This window comes from Staurois parvus, unplaced genomic scaffold (assembly GCF_062004578.1).
Source record: "Staurois parvus isolate SC_StPar_1 unplaced genomic scaffold, SC_StPar_1.0 ptg000282l, whole genome shotgun sequence".
In the NCBI taxonomy this organism is placed as follows: Eukaryota; Metazoa; Chordata; class Amphibia; order Anura; family Ranidae; genus Staurois; species Staurois parvus.
The window spans coordinates 2,626,196-2,653,721 of NW_028318078.1; the positions used below are offsets into that span (position 1 = coordinate 2,626,196).

A 27,526-nucleotide genomic window follows, 5' to 3' on the forward strand; every position below is an offset into this window, starting at 1 on the left:
TTTTTGTCCTATTTATAATGCACAGTGGTGTATTTGGGTTTTGTGCTGCCCTAGGCAACACAAAAATTGGATGCCCCCCCTCTCCGGTGGAGAGAGCTTGCCACCGACCAACTCCAGACCCCCCTTCCCACAGAGAGAGCCTTCACAGCTCTGGCCATCCCCAGGAACGACAGTTGGGCTCTGCATACACCATCAAGCAGCCCACAGCCTCTCTTGGAACCTACCTGATCTCAATGTCCCTTCTTCCGAGGGGCACTGCTGCCCCTCTAAAAAAAAATACCGCCCTAGGCAAATGCCTTGTTTGCCTTTTGGTAAATACACCCCTGATAATGCAGGGTAGGTATTCTGAAGCACACTAACTGTAGCTGCTTGCTGCCCCTCATTCACAGGAAGCCTGTGTGTCCGTGTATCCAAGTATCCATGCTACTAAAATTCTCACTTCTCACTCTTCTTTGAAATTTTAGTCCTGTTGGCAGAATGTCAAACAAAACATTACACACTGCAGGCCTTGGGATCAGTCATACCCACCCCGCGTGTAAGGAGCTCTGTGAAAATCTAGCAACACTGGATTACATAGAGCTGGAATGGATATAGTTAGCAGTTCCAAGGCTGCTTTGGCCCAGAGTTGCTCAATAACCTTTAATTAATCATCATTCATGTCTCACACTGCTATAAACTCATGAAAGCAGAACTGTTACTATAAAGCAGTGTTTCTCAACCTTTTTCCATTCGAAACACCCTTTAAAAGTCTGCACAAGCTCAAGGCACCCCATTCTAAAATGTAAAAACTAAAAGTTTTACATAAAACAGCAACATCCACACATGTAGGACACCCAAAGTGATTTATTCTTCCAAAATATGTACACCGTTGCACACTGGTACTGACGAATATTGCAATGTTTTTCTCCCTCACTCAGCTAATGTGAACCCAGTGCTGATGGAGAGGAGCAGGGAAGGGGAAAACAAGGATCAACTAATGGTGTCATTAGGATGACAGCAGCTTGAAGGTTGTGATGGTGCACAATGAAAACTTGTGACTTTGTATAACTAAAAGGCAGGCTTCATCCACCTGCTGGCTTGTATACAATTTTTTGGCAACTGTTAGGCATTTTGCCATGGAACCCCTGAAGGAACCTGAAGGCACCCAAGGGTGCCCGGGCACCCTGGTTGTAACAGACTGTTATAGATTACTGTACTTTTCACTTTCAATAATTTTGTGTTGCCTTATCTCAATATTGTCAATAGGTATGATTTTATGTTGCTTGTTTTATTGTGAGTTCATGTATTTATTTCCCTTTTTGAAACAGAATTCTGTATGTTTTGATCCATGTGATTTAACTTTCATTTACACAGACTGGAAAGTATAAAATTTCAGCAGCATGCTATCTACAATATGCATTTTATTTCTTTTTTTTTTATTTAAACGTAACTTTTAAGACAGTGTATTATCTGTATGTAGTTATTTAGATATTACACTTTTCTACCATTTCAGCATGTTGTTCAGTGTGTGTTTGTCGCCATCCGGACTATTGGTAACATTATGATCGTTACAACACTACTGCAGTTTATGTTTGCCTGCATTGGAGTTCAGCTATTTAAGGTGAGCGTTCGGATGAAAGCGGTTGGTGAGTAGTCTGTATTTGTGAATAGAACTCTTCTAATGCTGCAGTTTTTCGAAGTTCCTATAGTGACTAACAGTTTATTATCCCGAGTTTCATCTTAGCAGAACATACTGTAGCTCATCTTGCACTGAACATACAGGCTTATTCAAGATATGATTCACCTGTGCAACCCTCATCCACAGCTAACATCTGCAACCCTCATCCACAACTGACATATACAACCCTCATCCACAGCTGACATCTGCAACCCTCATCCACAGCTGACTTCTGCAACCCTCATCCACAGCTGACATCTACACCCCTCATCCACAGCTGACATCTGCAACCCTCATCCACAGCTGACATATACAACCCTCATCCACAGCTGACATCTGCAACCCTCATCCATAGCTGACATCTGCTACCCTCATCCACAGCTGACATCTGCAACCCTCATCCACAGCTGACATCTGCAACCCTCATCCACAGCTGACTTCTGAAACCCTCATCCACAGCTGACTTCTGCAACCCTCATCCACAGCTGACATCTGCAACCCTCATCCACAGCTGACATCTGCAACCCTCATCCACCGCTGACATCTGCAACCCTCATCCACAGCTGACATCTGCAACCCTCATCCACAGCTGACATCTGCAACCCTCATCCACAGCTGACATCTGCAACCCTCATCCACAGCTGACATCTGCAACCCTCATCCACAGCTGACATCTACAACCCTCATCCACAGCTGACATCTGCAACCCTCATCCACAGCTGACATCTGCAACCCTCATCCACAGCTGACATCTGCAACCCTCATCCACAGCTGACATCTACAACCCTCATCCACAGCTGACATCTGCAACCCTCATCCACAGCTGACATCTACAACCCTCATCCACAGCTGACATTACAACCCTCATCCACAGTTGACATATGCAACCCTCATCCACAGCTGACATGTACATCCCTCATCCACAGTTGACATATGCAACCCTCATCCACAGCTGACATGTACAACCCTCATCCACAGTTGAAATATGCAACCCTCATCCACAGCTGACATCTACAACCCTCATCCACACCTGACATCTGCAACCCTCATCCACAACTGACCTCTGCAACCCTCATCCACAATTGACATCTGCAACCCTCATCCACAGCTGACATCTACAAACCTCATCCACAGCTGACATTACAACCCTCATCCACAGCTGACATCTGCAACCCTCATCCACGGCTGACATCTACAACCCTTATCCACAGCTGACATTACAACCCTCATCCACATTTAACATCTGCAAGCCTCATTCACAGCTGACATCTACAACCCTCATCCACAGCTGACATCTGCAACCCTCATCCACAACTGACATTTGCAACCTGCATCCACAACTCAGCTCTGCATTCCACATATACAGCCCACTTCTATACCTACTGTCCACAGTTCCCCTCTGCACCCCATTGTCCACAACTCAGCTCTGATCCCCTGTCCAAAGCTCACCTCTGAACCTTTATTTAAAGCTTGCACCACTGTCTGAATCTCACCTCTGTCCATATCCCCTGTCCCCATCCACAACTCACCCCTGCATCTCCTGTCTGCAACTAACCACCACACCTCTGAAGCCCCCCCCCCCTGTAAACAGCTGAGTTCTAAAGCTTTCTTCCTCAGCTGTGGTGGTACAGAGGTCAGAACGGAGAAGGGGGGTGCAAAAGTAGGGTGTGAATTGGAGATGCAGAGGTAATGACTGTCACATTTGCACACACCTTGCACAATCCCCCCCTGCAGAAAAAAACTGTCAACAACATCCTAGGCTGGCATGCACATTCATTTGCGGCTCCATTCCCCTGATCCCACCCCATGGGCTAGTGTGATCATCAAGTCTGCAGTGGCATCCACACACTAGGCTGGTGTCTGTACCAAGCCCTGCCCTCCCCCCCTTTCTGCCCATAAACATAATGCTCCCTGGAACTCTTATCCTGCTCTGGCTGAAGGGACAGGGAGGGTTCTGTAGGAGCTGTGCTGTGGAGAGGTGCGCTGTCGATTGAAAACACAGAAGCTGGGCTTCTGTGTATACAAGTGACAGTAGATAGCAGTGAGCTCAGGGCCAGTGTCACCATGTTCCAGCTGAAAAAAAGCCCTGGCAAAGAGCATAGCAGCCTGATTACCAGTGTAATATACTTTAGCTTGTCAAGATAATAGACTGTATGAACAAATTGAAAGCTGAACAATTATAATTCTTTCATTCAAAATTAGGGCAAATTTTATCGATGTTCTGATGAAGCAAAGCAGACGCCAGAAGAGTGCAAGTAAGTATCTGCATTTTTATCATTCTGCTATAAATTTTTATTGTGTTTGTTTAATTAAATAAGTTTCAAATGGAAGGATTGATGGCCGATCACCAGGCACCACATCCCAAACTTACTAATAGAAAGGGAAACATATGAACAAATGGGACTTTAAAGGTGCCGTTCAAACACATCCGATTAAAAGATTCTATAACAATAATTTGATAAAAAACATCAATATGGGCTTGCTTAAAGTGTTACTAAACCCCAGACCCTGCATTCACTATATCTGCTCTCCCACAGTACACAGAACATAGATATGCAATTATTTTAGTAAATATAAACTGCTAGATACCTTTTCTCATCAACAGTTAGAGCAGTCTTGTGACTTCTATCAGTGTCCTAAGGAGGCTTAGCCTCTGTGCATGCAGGCTTTGAGGAAGGGGCAAGTACCCAAAACACGTTAGCCTATTGGAGGTCCAGTGTTCCTGTGGGGATCACCGTAACAGGCAGACTGGTCATTGCTGTGTTTCATGATGAGTTTTTTTATCATTGTCGTTTGTGAGTATATCACCATTCGTTATTTTTATCAATACATTTATTTAGGTAATGCACTAGGCCGGTGCGCCCTCTATTTGTTTTCTTTACAGATAGTGTTTTGGACTTCCCAAGATATTGCAAGGCATGCAATATCCAGGATCTTCCACACGGATCCGTAGTTACACCGAGTTCACCCCCAAGCGCAGGAGTATTTGTGTTTAGTATTTGTATGGTATAAATTTGACAGGCTGGATATACCCAAGTCATACAACAATTGAATTGGGTGCAGTCAGCCCACCTATAGATGGTTTGAATCTCGGCCTGTCTCTGTTGACCCTGCCAAGATTCGAACCATCTATGGCTGGCTTTGTGGAAACATTACAGTAACACAATATGGGCGTATTGCAAAAAACACAATAAATTCTCTAAAGTAACACTGCATAAAATAAGTATGGCAAAATCCAATTTGTAAAATGCTTTTTTGTCTTTTTCTTCTAGGGGAAAATATATTGTCTACAAAGATGGAGATGTTAACAGCCCTTCTATTCGTGAGAGACACTGGCACAATAGTGACTTCAATTTCGACAATGTGCTGTCCGCCATGATGGCCCTTTTCACAGTCTCCACCTTTGAGGGATGGCCTGCGTATGTAGAATAATCCTCTTTGCAGCTCTGACATCACATGTTCTTTCGAATGATTGAAAATATTTTTTTAACAAACCAGTCATAGTCCGCATTTCCCTCCCCTGTGTGTGCCCAATTACTTAACCCCTTCAAGGGTAAAACAAATATAAATGCCCAAGCACAATTTTGCAACGTTGACGTGTTAGTAAAACCGTACATATCATCATAAATACTTTGTACATCCAGGTGAATTATACCTTGTTTTTTCAGGACAAATTGGGCTTTCATTTGGTGGTAAATGGTATGGATACCTCCTGATTTTTTGTTTTTATTATCAAAGGAAAACTGGCCCAAAATAGTAAAAAAAAAAAATGTTTTTTTAATTTAGCTGTGTGTTTCTTGTTACTACCATAACCTACCACCAAAGAACAACCCAAAATAAATTCTCCAGCTCTTGACGATTGAAGCGATACCATATATGTGTATGTTTTTTGTTGTTTGTACCTGTACTACATTCCAGAAACAATAGTTTTACCTAAAACACACAGACACTGACATTGACACTAACTGACACTGATACCAAATTTTTTTAAATCCTGACCTTTGACCCTGACCTTTTGACCTTGACATTTAACCCTGACCTTGACCCAAACACTAACCCTGGCACTGAACTAGATCAAACCTTGATCTAGGTATTTTTTCTTTATTTTTCCTTTTATTTTTTAATATTTATTTATCTTTTTTTCTTTCTTTTTTTTACAAACATTTTTTCCCCCTCTATGCCAGGAGTTAGAGAGATACAATGTATCTCTCGCCTCCATTCATAGACAGAAAAAAAAACAAGGGGCCGGGCTGTACAGTGACTGATCACTGTGATAGCCAATCAGAGGCTATCCAGAGATCATGTGACCCGGATTCAGGAGTCCCGGGCCCCGATTGTTAGAACAGGACTCGGTGCTCTCAGTGACACCGCGTTCCTTGTGCTGTGAAAGCGCCGTGCGGTGCGCTCCCAGCACAAACACAGGTACACAAATACAGCCCCATGGAAAAAAGCCCAGTTCTGTGAGGCCGCATGTTTATGTTACGTCAGCGTCAAGGGGTTGATAAAGGCTTAGCCCTTCTTAAACAATTAAAGAGTTTCTAGAATCTCTCTATGCTACTGTAAGGGTCTATTTACACCACAAGCTGCGCAGATCACACGAGTGATGGTGAGCATTGGGAGGAACAGTGATACATCGCACTATTTACATTTTTTTAGAACTTTATCGAAATTTCACAAATTACATTTTATTCAGTTCTATTTATTGCAGTGGCATTGCAATGCGGTAGTTTGCATCACAATATGCTACACTGAAAAAAGTAGTACATGCATTGCTGTGGTGTGAACTGACTTCATAGAAAATGAAGCAAGCCGCCTTGCCTTTCCATTGGAACTGAACTGGGCAAGGCTACCCAGAACAGTCCAATACAAATGGTGTGAAGATTATATAATAAATTGACAGGCTGAAACTTTCTATTCATTTTATTTGCTTGCTAAACATTTCCCTCTGACTCAGCAGTGACTCTTTCGTTCTCATCTAACCTGCCACTGTCTGCGGCCTTCCCTGCATAATGTTACATCTGGGTGGTGGTACCCATCCTTATAGAATTATACCCACACACCCTTCAGTAGTAATACTTTTGTACGTGACAACCCTGTAACTGCTACCATAGGAACCGAAGAAGTAATGACTGTAGGAAACAGGGTCCTCTTGTGCTGCATTCCTTCTTCTGCCTGCCCTATATTTTGTTCATACAGTGCCTTGAAAAAAGTGCCTTGAAAAAGTGTTCATACCCCGTGAAATTTTCCACATTGTGTCATGTTACAACCAAAAATGTAAATGTACTTTGTTGGGATTGTATGTGATAGACCAACACAAAGTGGCACATAATTGTGAAGTGGAAGGAAAATGATAAATGGTTTTCAAATTTTTTTACAAATAAATCTGTGAAAAGTGTGGTGGTCATTTGTTTTCAGCCCCCCCCGGAGTCAATACTTTGTAGAACCACCTTTCGCTGCAATTACAGCTGCAAGTCTTTTTGGGGATGTCTCTACCAGCTTTGCACATCTAGAGAGGGACATTTTTGCCCATTCTTTCTCACAAAATAGCTCAAGCTCTGTCAGATTGGATGGAGAGTGTCTGTGAACAGCAATTTTCAAGTCTTGCCACAGATTCTCAATAGGATTTAGGTCTGGACTTCGACTGGGCCATTCTAACACAAGAATATGCTTTGCTGTAAACCATTCCATTGTATCTCTGGCTGTATGTTTCGGGTCGTTTTCCTGCTGGTGAACCTCCACCCCAGTCTCAAGTCTTTTGCAGAGTAACAGGTTTTCTTCTAAGATTGCTCTGTATTTGCTCCATCCATTATCCCAATCACCATGGGGATGGTGTGTTCAGGGTGATGTGCAGTGTAAGTTTTCTGCCACAGGATGCGTTTTGCTTTTAGGCCAAAAAGTTAAATTTTGGTCTCATCTGACCAGAGCACCTTTCGTGCAACAATAGTTTTCTTCTTGCCACTCTTCCATAAAGGCCAGATTTATGGAGTACACGACTAATAGTTGTCCAGTAGACAGATTCTCCCACCTGAGCTGAGCTGTGGATCTCTGCAGCTCCTCCAGAGTTACCATGGACTTTATCCCTGATCTGTCTGGTGTGTTCCTTGGCCCTCATGATGCTGTTTGTTCACTAATGTTCTCTAACAAACCTCTGAGGGCTTCACAGAACAGCTGTATTTATACTGAGATTAAATTACACACAGGTGAACTCTATTTACAAATTAGGTGACTTCTGAAGGCAATTGGTTCCACAAGATTTTAGTTAGGGGTATCAGAGTGAAGGGGGCTGAATACAAATGCACGCCACACTTTTCAGATATTTATTTGTAAACAATTTTGAAAATAATTTATCATTTTCCTTCCCCTTCACAATTATGTGCCACTTTGTGTTGGTCTATCACATAAAATCCCAATAAAATACATTTACATTTTTGGTTGTAATATGACAAAATGTGTAAAATTTCAAGGGGTATGAATACTTTTTCAAGGGACTGTAAGGCATTGGACAGGCAATGACTTCATTAGGTATCACACAGCCTGTTTTAAGTACTGATACATAGTACATTATTGTGATGCCCAGTCTGTATGTGCATTATTATTATTATACAGTATTTATATAGCGCCAAAAAATTTGCTCAGCGCTGTACATTGTAGTGGGGGACATTACATGAGACAATAAAGTAACAATACAATACACGAGGGGTTCGAGGGCCCTGTTCTTTGGAGCTTACAATCTAGGAGGGAGGGGATAGCGGTACAGGAGGAAATAGCTGTGGGGGATGGAGCGGTAGAAGCAGTGGAGGAGATCGGCTGTTAGGTGAGGGCGGGGTAGGCATCCCTGAAGAGATGGGTTTTCAGGGTGCGCCTAAAGGTGAGGAGGGTAGGTGACAGTCTGATGGATTGGGGTAGTGAGTTCCAGAGGATGGGGGAAGTATTGGAGAAGTCCTGGAGTCGGGCATGGGAGGAGGAGACTAGGGAGCTAGAGAGTGGGAGGTCTTGTGAGGAGCAAAGAGTACGTGTTGGGTGGTATTTGGATATCAGGTCGGTGAGGTAGTTTGGGGCAGTATTATGAATAGCTTTGTATGTCCATTATGAAGATCTACCAATTGCTGCTCTTGTTGCTGTAACTGTGATGTCTCCTGCTAAGCTGTACAGAAAACTTGACTCTATCTGGCTGTTTTGAGCTATGAGGTTTTTTTATGCATTCGTTTTCATTAGTTACCTCTTGTGATGTGTCTTTTCTATTTAGACTTCTGTACAAGGCTATTGATTCCAATGGGGAAAACGTTGGGCCCATTTACAACAACCGAGTGGAGATCTCCATCTTTTTCATCATCTATATCATCATCATTGCTTTCTTCATGATGAACATATTTGTAGGTTTCGTTATCGTCACATTTCAAGAGCAAGGAGAAAAAGAGTACAAGAACTGTGAGCTGGATAAGAACCAGGTAAGAAGAGTGATCTTTTTTAAAAAAATGTCTGCCCAGTCTGTCTTCTTACGCCTGGTTCACACCAATGAATTTTTTAGTCCTTTTTGCAGAAACACACTACATGCCATTTAACAGATTCCTATGGGACACATTCACATCTATGCTGCCTTGTTGAAAAGGGCCAGGGACTTTTTTAAACGTCATAGTGTTAGAAGGGGGTTGGGAGCAGTTTTAAAGTATAGCTAAATGGAAAACATTTTTTTTTAGTTTTTGAAAGAGTGGAGTCGGATTAGAACACCTGTGAGGCTTTTATTGTTGTCTGTACCCCAGTTAGGGATGTTCCTCTTCATCTTCCCCATTAGCCGTGTTTACCATGATCAGTGAAAGCGAAAGTAAAAGAAAATCCCAAATTTAGAGTTGTCCCCAGAACAGGAATAGTGGGGAAATCATCCAGTGGAGACACTAGTTCCAGTGGCTGTGGTGACAACCAGGGATTCCCTCACTGAAAAGGTGATTTCCTCTCTTTTCCTGCTTTGGCTATGGGACAGAAAGCAAAAGGAAATCTCCCCAATTTGACAGACATGGTAAAAATAAATCTTACAGAGGTCTTGACCCTCCCTATCCAAAATAAAAAAAAAAAGTTTTCCTTAAGCTCTACTTTAAGATTAGATAGTTTTAGCCCAGAATTTTACTTTAAATGTTAATGTAACACTGAAATGCAAGTGGGAAGCTCAATACATACGGTAATTGAAAATGATATATGTGAGCTGTTCTAACGTTAAAAGGATTTGTAATTCTGTGGAGCCATTCTTGAGGTTCCCTCACCTATGCTAGGATAGCTAGGTCCTCAACCTCTTTTTCCTCCGCTGCAGCCCACGTGGAAGAAAAATATATTTTAAATATATTTTTAAAATATTCTTCCCAAATATATTGCCATATATTTGAAATGCTACAATTTTAGCCATATTCAATATATTTCCAAATATATTTCAATAAATATATATATATATATATATATATATATATATATATATATATTCTGCAAGTTGAAATGTGTTTTTATTACAAAATATATGAAAAATATTTGTAAATATACATTTCAAATATACTGTATGTCTTTAAAAATACAAATCTACATTTTTGGAATGCATTTACAAATATAGGTAAACATATATATTAAAATGACTTTTTTATATGTTAAAAAAATCTGAGGAATATATTTATAAAAAATTTATTTTTAAAAATATATATTTTTCAAATATATTCTTCAGATTTTTTTTAACATATAAATAAATAATTGTAACATATATTTTTACAAAAATTTTGTAAATGCATTCCAAAAATTTAGATTTGTATTTTTAAAGACATACAATATATTTGAAATGTATTTTTAAAAATATTTTTCATATATATTGTAATAAACATGCATTTCAACATGCAGTGTGTGTATATATATATATATATATATATATATATAATATGGCCAAAATTGTATCATTTCAAATATATGGCAATATATTTGGGAAGAATATTTTTAAAATATATTTAAAATATATTTTTCTTCCATATGGGTGTTAATGCAATTTTGATTGGTCAAGAAGCGTTGCAGCCTGTGATTGGACAGTGAAGAGGCATCACCATGTACATGAGCTAATCCCTATACTGTTATCAACAAGCTCTTTGGCTTAGATTGACAGCATTGTGCAGTGCAGCAGAGTCTACCCCCTCCTCTCCTAGTCTGAGTGTTGCTGTACAGGTAATTACAAGTGGCTAATATACATTAAAGACATATTAACGTTTCTTATTGTAGGAAGAGTATGTTTTTCAGCTGTTCTATTGCTCTTTCAATATCATATTTCAGCAAAATGGTAAGAAAACTTTAGGATTACATTGGGTTTATGTCCACTTTAAGGCAAGAGGGTAGATTATGGCGAGTGTCTACTAACGACATGATAGAAATAGAAAGTTCTGTTTTCCCTATTATCTTCCAGCCTATAAAATGTAACCTTTAGACATTTAAAACAAATAAAGCTCATAAAATATGTTGTGATGGTTTCATGTAATAAAATTTTATTTGTTGCATATTACAGAGGCAGTGCGTGGAATATGCTTTGAAAGCTCGTCCATTGAGAAGATACATTCCCAAAAACCCTTATCAGTATAAATTCTGGTATGTTGTCAACTCCACGGGATTTGAGTACATCATGTTTGTCCTCATCATGCTGAATACACTGTGCTTAGCCATGCAGGTAAGTAAGAAGCTTGGTATTTTTTTAAAAGCGAATGTAAAGTGTTATTTTGTATGATTTTCTATATGGTTATTATGTTTAGTAAAAAAAACAACAACAATATTTTGTTTTTATTATATTTTTATATTATACATTTTTATAACATGCAGTCAGCAGGTGGTAAACAGGTGCTCTATATTATCTGAGGGCTCTTTTATTCCTAAATGACTCACAAGAGGGACATTTCCCCTCTCTTTCTTTTACAGATGAATAGCTTAAATTAGTTGAAGACAAGTATGCATGCAGTACAGCATCATTGTGTCTGAGTGTAATGAATGCAACATGGTGTTTATTAAATGTTTATGCAAATAATAAAAACGATTGCTTGCGCTATAGTCTGTAAACCTGTAAATGTTCAAAAGAAAAATAGACCTAATATATTTTTGTTTTTATCACGCCCTTATCAGCAGTCCAATGTTTTCATCACATACCTTATTTTAGACAATTATTACTGGGTCTCTATGCTTTATGCTTTTTTATGGGAAGCAGGCTGACCACAGCTGGTGGGAGGTACCTACAGGGTACCAGGTGCGGACTGACAACTCATAGGGCAATAGGGGATCATGGGGCCCCTGTGTCCTTGCCCAAACTAAAAAAAGCCTATAAAAAAGGTACCAGGGGCATCTCATGGGGCCCCCTACTGACCCCGGGCCATCGGGCAGTGCCCGAGTTTCCAAATGGTCAGTCCGCCCTTGCAGGGTACTGTACATATTCTCCTTAAAACATCACAGCCACATGCCTCACTACTTCTCTTAAGAGCCCTCAGTTGTGATGCAAGTAGTAGGATAGCTCTTTAGAGGGTTAATGCAAGTATTAAAATACCTTGATGGGTGGGTGTCAGTTCAGAGGAGCGGGCAAGTAAACTACCTCAGGTAATGTCTACATTTGACATAGATACAACACCGTCTGAGCTCGGGGACCCAGATCAGTAGAGGACCAATGTGAATTATGATATATAGAAGAAGTTGTTCCTCCAGGACCGATCAAAGGTTGTGCAGCTCTAATACAAAGCTGGGGAAGCTCGATATAAACTGTAGTAAAGAACAAAAAACAGAGCGCACCAACCTTGCGCATTACCTCAGTAAGCAGTTAGTAGATTTATTAATATAAGAAATATACTCCCAGGAGTAGCAATAAAACAGGCATATCAAATCTCAAAAACGAATCCCTGAGTTAGGAGACGTGCAAATCCCATCAGGAGGGGAGACTCTCAGGATAAACCTGACGCGTTTCGAAGGGGTATGCCTTCTTCATCAGAGCTAATCAGACTGAGAGAGCCCTCCTCAATAAATAGTCCACATCTATGTGTGAGCCTTCCCAAATGGGCAGTACACAACGCCCATAGGAACTAGGACCAACATGTCACAATAAAGACGTATACACAGAAATTCACTGTTGATATGTGAATACAGATAAAAACAAGCGGATGACATTCTGCGCGTATGCTAGAACCATAGCTAGTAGATTCATTGATTGGCGAAAACATGATCATTATTCAATATGAAAGGCGTATGTACATCCAGAGACATAAATGGAAAAGCAGTGCCCAGTCAAAGGTTATCATCACAATTAAAAAGATAAATAAATAAATGACCAAAATACAGCATTACCTTAAAATCTGAATAAACTCATAAAATGTCTTGTATGGCGGTATCTGTTATTGGCAAAATGGTCTTAGGATGGTCTCATCAATGCCTTTTCTCTATTAACTCTATTTTATATTAGACCACTTTTTTTAGGAGCCGTTCTAGTGGCCTGTGCTAGTCAATTGGTCAGATTTTCAAAATGGCAATAGAAGAAGGAATTTTTACTGCAGAGCTTGTTCAGGTGGCGGTGGAATGTACGGTGGCAACTATCACCCATGTGCGTATGCGCAATGTGTTCCAGCCGCCATTATGGTGAAGTAAACCTCGCAAGGGAAGCGGCCAATTGCAGCGCCTGCGCACTGCACTCTGTTATTCCAAAAACCGTTTACCAGACCACTCACATTTCTCATGATCATAAACAGCGTTTAATTGCTTTTAGAGCTGCCACAGAATCACAGGTTCCACATTGTTTGAAGCCGAGACCTCACAGCCTGATCCAACAGCAGGATGACAGGATACAGGATACACCATTCAACAATGAACCAAGATGGCCGCCATCTTGGTTCATAGCTCTAAAAGCAATTAAACGCTGTTTATGATCATGAGAAATGTGAATGGTCTGGTAAACGGTTTTTGGTATAACACAGTTTATAAGCAGTATTACACTATTGGCATTTCTTTTCCCTGCACTGCTGTGGAGCTGGAGAGAGGAAAAGGCAGGAGCGAGTGGAGGAATATCTTATACTTTGTGGTGGAAAGGAATCCTGGAGGTCTTAAAGGGGGTCTAGGAGCCCATAATAATCCTAAAAGGCGCAACACTCACCAACATCTGGTGAGTGCGGTAGATGTTGTTTTTTTCACTCGTGGATGGTGGAAGTATTTCTGGCACTGGGGAGAAAAGATTTTATCTTTTCATTTGGACTTTATATATTTTGTGGACACTTTATTATGGGCAACACATTAATTACTTAATTGTTTTGGAATATTCACATATTAATATTTTTGGTCACAATTACTTTATGTATAATTTTATTGAGGTGGTGATCTGCGCTGATTATTGTTTTTTTCTGTTTTGATTTGTTTGACCTGTGTGCAGCAGCAATTCACAACCTTGGTTTATTATTGTTTTTTAAGGGGTGGTCCTGTGCGCTGGGGTTTGTTTTTATATTAAGAATACTAATTGTTTATCGTCTATCACATGGGTGAAAGAAATAGCATAGGGGTTATTCTCACAATGGTTCAGAAAACCTTCTAGCTGGAGATCAGTGCCATTCCAAATGATTATAATGTCATCTATGTAGCGAGCATACAAAATGAGATTTTTGCTGTAGGGATTGTTGGCTCAAATATAGTGGTTTTCCCAATAGCCATAAAAAGGTTCACATATCTGGGAGCAAATCTGGTTCCCATAGCTGTGCCTTGGACTTGTCTATGGTGGGTGTCCAAAAATGAAAAGTGGTTGTGTTTTAGGGCAAATTCTAAACAAGTATAGAGAAATTGGGCTTGTGTGTAGTGGAATGTCTTTGGCTAATAAATACTGTATCGCTCTAAGGTCATATTCATGCATGATGGAAGTGTAGAGAGACACTACATCCAAAGATAACCAACTATATCCCTGTTGCCACGTATACTCAGATGGTATCTCAAGTATATGGTTGGAGTCTTTTAGATAGGATGGAAGGTTGACCACAATCTTTCAAGTATTAGTTGATATAGCTACCAAGATTGCTGGTAAGACTAGCAATACCTGCAATAATTGGTCTGCCGGGGGGATTTTCTTTACCTTTGTGGATTTTAGGGATGGCTCACACATAGGATGTGGAGTATTTATTGAGGAGGGCTCTCTCAGTCTGGTTAGCTCTGATGAAGAAGGGATCCCCTTTCGAAACGTGTCAGCTTCATCCTGGGAGTCTCCCCTCCTGATAGGATTTTCATGTGTCTCCTAACCCAGGGACTCCTTTTTGGGATTTGATTTGCCTGTTTTATTGCTACTCTTGTGAGTATATTTCTTATATTAATAAATCTACTAACTGCTTACTGAGGTAATGCGCAAGGTTAGTGCGCTCTGTTTTTTGTTCTTTACTATGTCTGCATTTGATTCTGAACCTCAAAAAATGAAATCTGGGGAGGAGAGTGGTAGATGATGCTGGATGTCCTCCAGCCAGGAAATCAGGTGGGCTCTATATAAGTTGCAGCAGCTTCTAACGCACACTGTGAGAGACTCAAACAGAACAGTGAAATCAGACTTAGCTACAGGAGAAAAGCCTGTACAACTGGCCAAGATTGAAGGTAAGGTAGGAGTTCAGCTTTAAGGAACAGCACAACCTAAACCTATAAACCATACCTTTACAGTTTGATGATAACATTTCATCCTGCAATGACATTCAGTGCTCACTTTTTTAGTGACAATCTTTTCTTCTTGTTTGATTTTATATTCCAGCATTACGGACAATCAAAAATATTTAATGATGTCATGGATGTGATGAACATGGTCTTCACTGCTGTGTTTACTGTAGAAATGGTTCTGAAACTCATAGCTTTCAAGCCCAAGGTAAGTGCTAAATCATTAGATGTGACAGATATGACAATTACACTTAAATGTGATAAAACTGAGATTACCTGCTACATCCGATATTATCACTGAATGATTACAGTTTCTATAGAATCAATATCATTGTCAAAAAGTAGTAAAATTTCCCATTAAATGCCCAGTCATTAAAAGACAAGTATTGGATCCTTTTTTTTTTTTCTTTTAATCACACTTACCTAGGTGGATGCAGCATCGATCCAATGCTGCATATGTCCCCTGCTGGCTCTAAGGCAGAGAAATGAGTAATCAAGAAAACGCTGTTTGCTCAGTTCTCCCTGCCGCTCTGAGTGGAAAGCCAGGACTGTCAGTCTCCGACTGTTCTTCCGCCCCCTAGCGCTGGGCTGCAGCTGGCTCAGACTCTCTCTAGGCTCCTGGGTGGGTCTACACCTTATAGTCAAAACTTTCCCCAGCCTGGACCGGCTCTGTGACATCAGCCAACAGTAGGCTTTGGCCCCCTGTCAGCCGAAAACAGGTCACAGGAGTACAGAAGCTCCACTCCTGTGATCCACAGGAGGAGTACAGCCAAATACACTTTTAAATTACATATGGATAAACCTGTAAGCTGTCTAAACATGGTTTGTTTTTTGTTGTCCAGCCACCTGGCTGAATGAAAAAAACTAACCTGATTCCTCCATCCACACACTTAAGGTGGATGTGGGAATCCTCCCCTCCACATCATTGTATTCTGACAGTGAGACTCCCCTGTCATCAGAATACACTGATCATTGTTGCAGCCTATTGGCTTTCCAACCATCCAGTTCATGAGAACTTGATTGATAGATTTTACTGAACCGTTCAAATTTTGATCCATGTATGGCCAGTTTTAAATGACTTTTACTATTATAAATAAGCCACGTTAGTTTATATAATCTCACTTTGAGATTTGTGAAGTGTCACAGCTATTTTATTTTAGGCAAGACAAAAGCAATGATGTGCAAGGTGCATTAACACATAGCAACCAGTATGATTCGAAGGATGGGTACAATTTTAAGGGCCCTTCCACACAACTTTGCATGTAATAACAAGTTATAACGAGTTACTTCAGTGCAATCCAAGGTAATCTAATATAGATGTGCACTGCAGTACAACATTAATTGCACCACAACGTACATCTGCAGTGCACAGCTATGCACAGATACTGTACATATGCTTTGTGTGTTGTGCTGTGATCAAAAAAATGCATTGAGGTGCATTGGCAGTCATATTAGGCTGGGTTCACACTGATGCAGTGCTGTACATCGCATGTGATTCGTACAGGAACCGTACCGCATTCCTGTGAAAATCACATGCGATTTGTGTGCGGTGCGATTGGAACCATACATTTTGGCTCCAATTGCACCGCACCTCCACCAAAAAGGTGCAGGACCCTTTTTTGGGTCTGCACTAAAATCGGATCACAAGGGTATTCACACCACCTATGCAATCCGATTCTGCACATCGCACCGCATTTTGCAGACTCATTTCGGGGTGTTATTAACTTAACATTCACACCCGCATCGGTTCGCATGAACGGCGTGCGTTTCTGATGTGGTGCGGAATTCGCACAGAAAACACTGCAAATTCTGCACCGCATCAGTGTGAACTGTTAAGTGGGCTGCTTAACGCAACACACACTTTGCAGTTCCATGTGTCATGGTGTGACTGAACCTTAAGCACTGCCTGTCCGGCCCATGTATATAAACGGCCGGACGGGAGCAGTACAGGAGCGGGTGGCCATTTCTAAACGTCCTCCCGCCTCCCTGCGCTCCCTAGGAGTGCGTGTCACTGCAATCCGGTGCCCTCTGTGTCCAGAGGACACAGCGGAACACCGATCGCTGAATGGGACCTCTGTGTGAGGTCCCGATCATGTGATCACTGATTGGGCAATCAGTGATCACATGAATAGTAGTAAGCAAGATGTCACTTCTGACATCATTGCTTACTACTTGTGAAATCTGTGAATGATCACAGAGGTCACATGGTACAAGGCTATTCACAACAGCCTTGTACCATGTGACAATTTGTGACCAATCACAGCTCGTACAGTATTTCTCAATGGCTGCAAGAATGCTGTCAGAGAGAAGGAGAAATTATTGCTTTTACAGCCTTTATTGGTGTAAAAGCAATCAGTGTACAAAAAAAAAAAATCTTTATAACCCCCCACAAGTAGTACAGTGTCACTATGGTGACACTGTACTGCTAGGGTGATGGTATGTTAAAGAAAAACACACATAAATAATAATATAAAAAAATAAAATAAAAATATAAAGAAAAAGTTTGAAAAATTATAATTTTTGGTTATAAACTAATTTGGACTTTTTTTTTTTACTAAAAAGATAGCTGAATACATTTTGGCCAAGATTTATGAAGAAAGATTATTTTTTTGCAAAATGTTATAAGAAAACACTTTTTTTTCCAAATGTTTGGACTTTTTCATTTATATAGCAAAAAAATAAAAATCCCAGTGGTGAATAAATACCACCAAAATAAAGTTTTATCTGTCTCAAAAAAATGCTAAAAAATTCATATGGGTACAGTGTTGCATGACCGCACAATTGTCATTCAAAGTGTGGTTAAAAGAAAAATGTACTTAGCAGCTGAAAAGAAAGCCTATACTGATCTCTCTTTCTGAAAAAGCTAGCAGCGTAGTTGTCATGCTGTAAAGCTAGCAGCGTAGTTGTCATGCTGTAAAGCTAGCAGCGTGGCTGTAATGCTGTAAAGCTAGCAGCGTGGTTGTCATGCTGTAAATCTAGCAGCGTGGTTGTCATGGTGTAAAGCTAGCAGCGTGGTTGTCATGCTGTAAAGCTAGCAGCGTGGTTGTCATGCTGTAAAGCTAGCAGCGTGGTTGTCATGGTGTAAAGCTAGCAGCGTGGTTGTCATGCTGTAAAACTAGCAGCGTGGTTGTCATGCTGTAAAGCTAGCAGCGTAGTTGTCATGCTGTAAAGCTAGCAGCGTGGCTGTAATGCTGTAAAGCTAGCAGCGTGGTTGTCATGCTGTAAATCTAGCAGCGTGGTTGTCATGGTGTAAAGCTAGCAGCGTGGTTGTCATGCTGTAAAGCTAGCAGCGTGGTTGTCATGCTGTAAAGCTAGCAGCGTGGTTGTCATGGTGTAAAGCTAGCAGCGTGGTTGTCATGCTGTAAAGCTAGCAGCGTGGTTGTCATGCTGTAAAGCTAGCAGCGTGGTTGTCATGCTGTAAAGCTAGCAGCGTGGTTGTCATGGTGTAAAGCTAGCAGCGTGGTTGTCATGGTGTAAAGCTAGCAGCGTGGTTGTCATGCTGTAAAGCTAGCAGCGTGGTTGTCATGCTGTAAAGCTAGCAGCGTGGTTGTCATGCTGTAAAGCTAGCAGCGTGGTTGTCATGCTGTACAGCTAGCAGCGTGGTTGTCATGGTGTAAAGCTAGCAGCGTGGTTGTCATGGTGTAAAGCTAGCAGCGTGGTTGTCATGCTGTAAAGCTAGCAGCGTGGTTGTCATGCTGTAAAGCTAGCAGCGTGGTTGTCATGCTGTAAAGCTAGCAGCGTGTTTGTCATGCTGTAAAGCTAGCAGCGTGTTTGTCATGCTGTTATGGTGGCTTCAGTCATTTCTGCCGCTGATCTGAGAAAAGTATGTAGATGAGAAGTTCTGATTTAACTCCGAGTTACTAATCTGCATTCATTTTCCATATCAGTGACTTCCATAGACAGCTCGTTGCCTCTTTTTAAGTGCCAACCCCTACAATGGCAGGAGCCAGTGTAAGCATTGCACTTCCCTCCTACAACCTCTGCATTGGAATTGGGGATTTCTTCCAGTAGAAAGTAAAGGGATGCTTTAACTGTTGTGCTCCTGGATTATTTTTTAACATTTACTTTTTCCTAGTTTACTAGAAGCATATCAATTAAGTAAATATTACTAATTTGTTGCTATGGGTTAACGCGCTCTCACATCTGCTTCAATGTCGCAAAATATCACCCACATCATTAAAGGAGACTGCAATAAAAAAATGGAATCTGTTATCTTAGGGTCCTGACACTTCATTACCTTTATGCTAATTCCAGTTCAGTGGTTTAGTAAATAATGTATGCAGAATCTGGTGCTTCATCACATGCAAAAACAAGTCAATATTGGGAGTTTCCATGTTTTTATAGTGTTAGGTTCCCTTTAAGTAGATATTGGTTTTACTTACAAAAATAAAGATGGCCATCATAAAGTAAATTCTCCTTTACCAATTTATTAAATCCAGGGTTAGCTGAATCAGAAAACTATTTTTAAAAAATTACACTTAATACTGTTAATCCCAGTAACCCTGCCCTTTAAAGTGGTTGTAAACCCTTACATATATATGCAGTGAAGTGGCTGGCCTCGGGTGATAAACAGAGATGAAACAAATCCTCCTACATAAGTTGTACCTATTTAGCTGAAGTCTTCTCTTCCCTACAGCCATTCAAAATGCTGAATTTATAAAGCTTGTCTGAGAGTACAGAAAAAGGGGGCGGAGAGCTGAGATTACACTCTGCAGAGCTCAGTGACACAGCACACAGGAACAGGGATGAGGCTGTCAATCTGCTGGAGGTCCCTCCCCTGTCACCATTCTTCTCTTGGTGTCAGGAAAACTTGTCAGAAGTGACTCATGCTGATAGCAGAAGAATGATGCAGCAGACAGAAATGTCACTTAGTGCTCCTAACTGAGACAAGTACACACCAGGGGCAGACTGACAACTCATGGGGCCCCCGGGCAATAGGGGATCATGGGGCCCCTGTGTCCTTGCCCAAACTCAAAAAAGCCTATGAAAAAGGTACCAGGGGCATCTCATGGGGCCCCCACTGACCCCGGGCCCTCGGGCAGTGCCTGAGTTTCCAAATGGTCAGTCCACCCCTGGTACACACTATAGAGGGATATGCGTTGTTCATATTTCATGTCTGAGGTTTACAACCACTTTAAAATAGTTCTAATGTCTCTCTGAATTAAAGTAAAAAACAACCTAATCTACCAATCCCATCCCTATATATACTTACCTGGCTCTTCTCGCCACTCCAGCGCTGTCCCAGCTGCAGCTCCTCTCCCCTCACTTCCTGGTCTCACAGGAGACACTGAGAGCCTATGGCTCCTGCTGCTGTCATACTCCTGCGAGGAAGGAGCAGCGGCGTGGCTTAACGGCACTCTGGGTGTCTATGGACACACACAGCCCGGCTCCATATGGGTGCCTCCATAGCACCTGGCTTGCTAAGGAGACACCTGAAGGAAGCAGGTGTGTCAGGGACTGCTAGAACAGCAGTTTAGGAACCGCTTTGGGCAATGTTGTTTCACAAAGCAGGTAAATATAACATCTTTTTATTTTAATTAAAAAAATACCTTTAGTGTCGCTTTAAGTTAGTAACATTGTTTAGTATGCATCAAATGACCTTCTGTTTGCATATTATCTGGTAGATTTGTGTGGCCAAAAAAAAACGTTGGCTCGTAAGTGACAAGTGGTTGCTGTGTAAACCTTTTTCCACAAATGCATGATAAGGATGAACTTGCTGTGACTTGTCCATATGACATTTCCCCTTGTCTTGCCACAACTGTCATGGCTAGTGCTTTCTGTGGCATTGTTATTGTCATGTGACCAATATTGCTGGGAAGTGGCTGATTGTCTAAGAATGCTTTCAACAAAATATAATGTATATATACATATAGAGATCAGTACATATAGAGATCAGTACACATGTTGTTTATTTGCCAAGTTTGTGCTAAATATATTTGGAAGGCCCCAACTATCCAGATTGTGTGATCATTTTAACAAATGATTGTAAGCTAGAACAGTTATCTACAGTCATTTGCTAGCAACTCATGTCCAGTAATGTATTTTTGTTCTGGCTGTGTGTATAGCTCAAGAAGTAAAAGTGACACCCCTTTCACACGGGCTTTCTGTTTTTTTTTCATCAGTTCTGACATGTTTTTTCCAAGAAAAAACTGATCAGTTCACATCAGTTTACGTCAGTTTTCATCAGTTTACATCTGTTTTTATCCGTTTACATCGGTTTTAATCCATATACATCTTTTTTGTCAGTTTGCATCTGTTTTCATCCGTTATTTGTCTATTTACATCCATTTTTGTCCTTTTACACCCGTTTTTCATCTGTTTACATCTTTTTTCATCCGTTTACATCTTGTTTCATCCATTTACATCCTTTTGTTGTTGGTTTGCATCTGTTTTCATCCGTTTTTTGTCTGTTTACATCCATTTTTGTCCTTTTACATCTGTTTTCATCCCTTTACATCCATGTTCATCCGTTTACATCCTTTTTTTTGATGGTTTACATCTGTTTTCATCCGTTTTTTGTCTGTTTACATCCATTTTTGTCCTTTTACACCTGTTTTTCATCCATTTACATCTTTTATAATCTGTTTACATCCTTTTTTGTCGGTTTGCATCAGTTTTCATCCTTTATTTGCCTGTTTACATCCATTTTGTCCGTTTACATCTGTTTTTCATCCGTTTACATCTTTTTTCATCCATTTACATCCTTTTTTTTGTTGGTTTGCATCTTTTTTCATCCGTTTTTTTGTCTGTTTTCATCCATTTTTGTCCTTTTACATCTGTTGTTCATCCCTTTACATCCATGTTCATCCGTTTACATCCTTTTTTTGATGGTTTGCATCTGTTTTCATCCATTTTTGTCCTTTTACATCCGTTTTTCATCCGTTTACATCCATTTTCATATGTTTACATCCATTTACATCCTTTTTTTTGTTGGTTTGCATCTGTTTTCATCCGGTTTTCGTCCGTTTACATCCATTTTTGTCCTTTTACATGTTTTTCATCCGTTTACATCCATTTTCATCCATTTACATCCTTTTTTTGTTAGTTTGCATCTGTTTTCACCCATTTTTTTGTCTGTTTTCATCCATTGTTGTCCTTTTACATCCATTTTTCATCCATTTACATCCTTTTTTTGTCTGTTTTCATCCTTTTTTTTTGTCTGTTTACGTCCATTTTTGTCCATTTACATCCGTTTTTCATCCATTTCGGTTTTTTTAACAGAAGAAAAATAGGGTTTTCGTCTGTTAAAAAAAACGGATGTTAATGGATACGGACGTTAATGGATGTAAACAGATTATCATCCATTTACATCCTCTAGACCATAGAAATACATGGGTGACCTTTTTCATCCATAAACGGACAGATGGAAAATGGACATACAGAATGCCTGTGTCAAGAGGGCCTTAGAATTACAACACAAGGCTTGATAGCTGTTGCAGTACTACTTGTTACCAGCAGGTGGCAGTATTCTACAACTATTATTAGAGAGTACACTCTAGGTCCCTTCTTACAGAGATAGTGATCGCAATTCAAAGCCCAAGATTAATATAAAATGTAAGCATTTTTATTTTAATAAGTGCTTACAGCATATGTGTTTTATGCATGCTTACAAAAATTAAAATGCCATACTGTTAAAGGGGACCTATGATGCAACACCCCCACAAAAAATCGAAATACTTATACATTTCATTACAAATGTCAAATGCAAAATTATTTTCTCCATCCCCTTTGTATAATTTGCCATCACGGGGGGTATTGCCTTCAACTGCATATGATGATTTAGAGCCAATCAGGATTCTGGAATGAATTCTGGGAAATATTACCAGCGCCCAGTCCGATTTCTTGGAGGAAGAGTGAGCATGCTCTGTGCCAGTATAAGGGCTGTTCACAGTCTCATGAATGCTTGTAACTTTTTGGCAACTTCATGGACATGAAAAAGGTGAATGAAAGAAAGTGTTCGCAGCTGAAATGCAACGTGACACATATTCATGTATATGGCCTCTTAGGGCATGGCTTTAAAATGCTGTCCTGTGTAGAGGATAAGTCCTCTTTAGAGGACAAGTCCCATAGACTTGGGAATCTATGGCATTCTGAAAACATGGTAGTACTTGATGTATGCCAAAAGCAGTATTTTTTCTAATTATTTCCCTTACAAAATTACAAATTATAAATATGTATTTATGAGTAGAAATAGGAGTTGTTTTTGGAAAGATACGATCACATCTATATTGGAGAAAACCAAAGTAGCGCTGGACATCATCCTGTTTTCAGCTTGTCCTAGTTTTCTGCATGCTCCCCATTTTCAACTGGACAAACCAGCGGACCACTTCACAGACAATATGGATGTTTTTATCTTTGTGTTTGTGTGCTTTGTCCACGGTGTGTGGCTGTATGTACCTGTCTTGTGAAATGTTAATTGCCTCCATTTGCCCCCTCCTTGATCGCTGTGTGCAGGGTTATTTTAGTGATGCCTGGAATACCTTTGACTCCCTCATCGTTATCGGCAGCATAGTAGACGTTGTCCTCAGTGAAGCTGATGTAAGTAATTATCCTGTCCCTATCTGAATGTCTTCCTTCTCTGTGTCTCCTGCTGCATCCCATCACCTGGACAAGTCACAGATATATATAAGACTTTACTTACCTTGGATCTTCTATGGGACTTTCATATGAGAACCATTCTAAGAATGTATTCAATTAATTCCTTTTCTATAGTTTTTCATACATGAGGCCCATAGTAGAACCTTTGGAGGATCCTTTGAATCTTTGGAGGATTTCAGTAGGACACAACTAATGATACCTGGCAAAGAAATGAAGTGCTCTCACAAAGCTATGAGGCTATACCTCAGAATCTGATTCAGAGTGTCTTTTGTGGGAACTATTTACTGTGTGATTAATCAAGATTTGATGTCTGTTTTCTTTTGTTAGAATGTCGGCCCTCCTTATACTCTGATATTTCAGTTTTTGATAGATTTTTGATAGATGGTGGTTTGAATGAACTACTTAACATCTTATGTTTAAAAGGTTACCCAGTGGTGAGTTCTCTACTCTGCCCACCTGCTGCTGGCATTACAGGGACACTTATTTTTTTCTCTTGGGCCTGATAAAGTTTAGATTGTAAAAATGTTCCAGGAAGATGGAGATTCCATGGTTGAAAAGCACATGGCCATTTAAGTCAAAGAAAGATAGCATCAACCCATATCTGGTAGTGGGAGGACAGGTGGAGGCTGGTGGGCTGAGTCAGCTCCCAGTTTCATAGAAGAGCTAATAGGACTTACTGGGGTTGATTAAGCCCTGATTCACATATGTGCATTCCTGCGGGCTGCGTTTTGCGCGGACACGAGAGCCCATTCATTGGAATGGACTCCTGTGCCCCGGGACACGCAGGGAAGTAGTCCCTGCACTTCTTCTGAAAACACAGTCCACCCGGGAACTTCGGTTTCCAGTACGGTTGCGATTTCCAGTGTCGGCGGCGTGCCATTAGAATTAATGGCACACGCCTGCGGGTCCGCATTCTTCTGTGCGGGTGGTGCGGATGCGCAGATTTTTGTGCGTATCCACAGAGGCACCACCCGCACATATGTGAACCTAGCCTTACTAAAGGCAAACAGCCTGTTCTCTTTGCAAGGAAATTTTCCCAAGAACCCGTGTAAAGTTTCACATTTCTAAGGATTCACAAGCATATGCAAAGAAAAAAACTGCATTTTTGTTTGCACATAATTGGATAATGGAAGAGCCTCATCTCATTCACTAAGCTCTGGGGTAAATTTGTTTGCAAAGTGAGCAGCCTACTTTCCTTTAGCATATCAACCCTACTGTCTCAATCCCTGTGGCAAGTTGGAACTATTGATTTTGGGATTGGTGTAGTAAAATGGGGGACATTAGTTAGGTCATCAGGTGGACATCCTCCTTTTTTGACATTTCTTTGAAGAGCCTACTACATCTCAAAAGGGTTCAGTGGTTTTACTTGTCAACCCCCCTGGCTGTCTTTCATTTTGGATACTCCAAATTTCCCGGCCATATTTGTTTACTCTGTTTCTACCAAAATAACTAATACAAAATAGGAGGTGAGACCCCACATAATGGGACAGCAGGTGTGCAGACCCAGGAAGCTCATAGACCTTAACAAGTAGACACCTTCAAAGATTAAACTATCAAGTGGTCTAATTTTCTATTATATGTCAAAACCTGAGATAATGGTTTTGGGTGGACTGAACCTCTAATAACATAGAACAATGATACAAATCTCAATAACCAAAAAAACTACTTTCCAAACCTGGTTATACTATTATACTTGAGTTCTCTTTAGCCTACTATTTATTAAAGGTTATTTTCTATCAAGCTAAATGAGGTGTAGCCCCACCTGTCATTTCTCTATCTTCTTATTTCTCTCTTGTCTTGTTCTGTCCTTACTTGTTACTAACAGCACTATTTCACTGACGCTTGGAACACTTTTGATGCCTTAATTGTTGTCGGTAGCGTCGTAGATATTGCTATTACAGAAGTAAATGTAAGTAAATAGTTCTAATAAGTAAACGTTCTGTCTTGTATATCCATGCTGTTCCCCAGTTTAATTATGTTTGTTCATTTTCAAAGAGCTTTGAGCCCCTGGCTAGATACACACATATTTTGCTTTCACTGGTCACACACATATTAATATGATGGATACAATTATCATATTTTTTTTTCTTTTACTTTTTTAAAAATTGCTATGACAAGCTGTCATTTAGATTCCTTTTGAGTGATCATATTGAAAATAAAGCTATTTTTCTTTGTTCAATTAAGCATTTAAATTGTAAATCAGATGAACCTTTTCAGCTGATAGAATTTTCCATTTATTTATATTTATGCGTCGCTTCCAATGAAATAAAAACCTGTGTTTGAGAGCATTAAAGGCATAAAAAATGGAACTGTATGTGTCTAGTCAAAAGATCTTTTTGAAGAATCTATCTATTTAAAAGATCACATAAAAAAATTGATCATGGAAAAATGGTCGCCTGTGTGGCTAGCAAAGATCTGGCCTGTTAGATCTGCAGAGTTTACAAATGCTTATGTATAATGACTGCCTGCTGGACTGGACATGTATACAATGGTTTGTATCAGTTAGCCCTCACATTACCTAACATATCCAGTGAAAAAGTTTGAATTTAGGGCAGACTGTAAGGCCCCCTTCACACCAGACTGTTCTGTTGAGGTGAATTGATGCTCATGCAATATGCTGTATGTTAATGGTCAACTGGGATACAGACCTATTTTTTTTATATTTCTGTCTTTGCTGCTTTTGGAGAGTTCCCCTATTGCTTGTCTGGTATAATATCTGCAGGAAAGGAAGTAATGAGAAAACTATATACATGAGATCCAGAAAGCAGTAAAACCCAACAGGCTTTTTAACCCTTCCCCATGCTATCCAAAACTAAGAAAACATTTTTGGATGGAAATATACCTTAGGGCAGCATAAAAAATGCTCATGGTGGCTTGTATGGCACAAGAGTTTATGGACATTTGCTTTTATAAGCGTTTTTTTTTTCCCCCAAAAGTTGATCCCTGCTCATTTTTGCTAAAATCGATGTTTACATTCAGGCGTTTTTTGAGCTCTAAAATTACTCTTCAGAATTCGACTTTGGAGGGGTTTTATTTTCTGTCTCCAAATTCCCTGCCACTAAACACCTATAGTGTGCCTAGACACATAGGTTAGAGGGAGTTTAGAGGCAGGGAGAAAAAAAAAAAGCTCAAACACCTGTAGAAGCAGCTTTTTTTTTAGCTGCAGTGTGCATGAGCCTGAAATCTGTTTGGTAGCTGCGAAAATGTAATAATCTTCATTTTCTCACCTGCCACTGTTGTGTAGATTTTGCTTTGACATTGAACTTGATAAAAATGAGTGCTATGTGTGAGGGTCTATGTACTGTAGTCACTTTGTCAGTACCAGTCTTGACTCAATAAACTTTGCACCCCTACTATCACTATATATTTGTATTATCCCTAAAATACATCTCACCAAAGATTAATTGCATCAGACCTCTGGGCAGAATTTAAATATGACTTGTGGCTGTAATTGGTCACAGTGATTACATGGTATAGACAGGGTCAATCACAACCCATCTGTACCATGTGATTAGTTGTGGCTAATCACAAAAATGCACACTGAATGAATCAATTTCATTCAGTAAAAATGGTTGCTTATAACAGTGAAATGCACTGGTATAAGCAATCATAATGTATAAAAAA

The 27,526-nt window shown here is 40.2% G+C and overlaps 1 protein-coding gene across 8 annotated transcripts in view; it reads left to right on the top strand.

Annotated features, from left to right (window-relative positions):
* CACNA1D (calcium voltage-gated channel subunit alpha1 D) overlaps positions 1 to 27,526 on the top strand; it is a 537,089-nt gene that overhangs the window by 399,417 nt on the left and 110,146 nt on the right. For 7 of the 8 annotated variants that reach the window (XM_089681863.1, XM_089681858.1, XM_089681857.1 and 4 more), the window contains exons 24-30: positions 1,493 to 1,600; positions 3,860 to 3,912; positions 4,930 to 5,076; positions 8,904 to 9,105; positions 11,178 to 11,336; positions 15,402 to 15,512; positions 25,728 to 25,811. In XM_089681863.1, the coding sequence (XP_089537989.1) occupies positions 1,493 to 1,600; positions 3,860 to 3,912; positions 4,930 to 5,076; positions 8,904 to 9,105; positions 11,178 to 11,336; positions 15,402 to 15,512; positions 25,728 to 25,811 (864 nt within the window). Of the gene's footprint in view, positions 1 to 1,492; positions 1,601 to 3,859; positions 3,913 to 4,929; positions 5,077 to 8,903; positions 9,106 to 11,177; positions 11,337 to 15,401; positions 15,513 to 23,758; positions 23,843 to 25,727; positions 25,812 to 27,526 lie in introns of all 8 variants that reach the window. The other variant, XM_089681862.1, reaches the window with a different exon arrangement.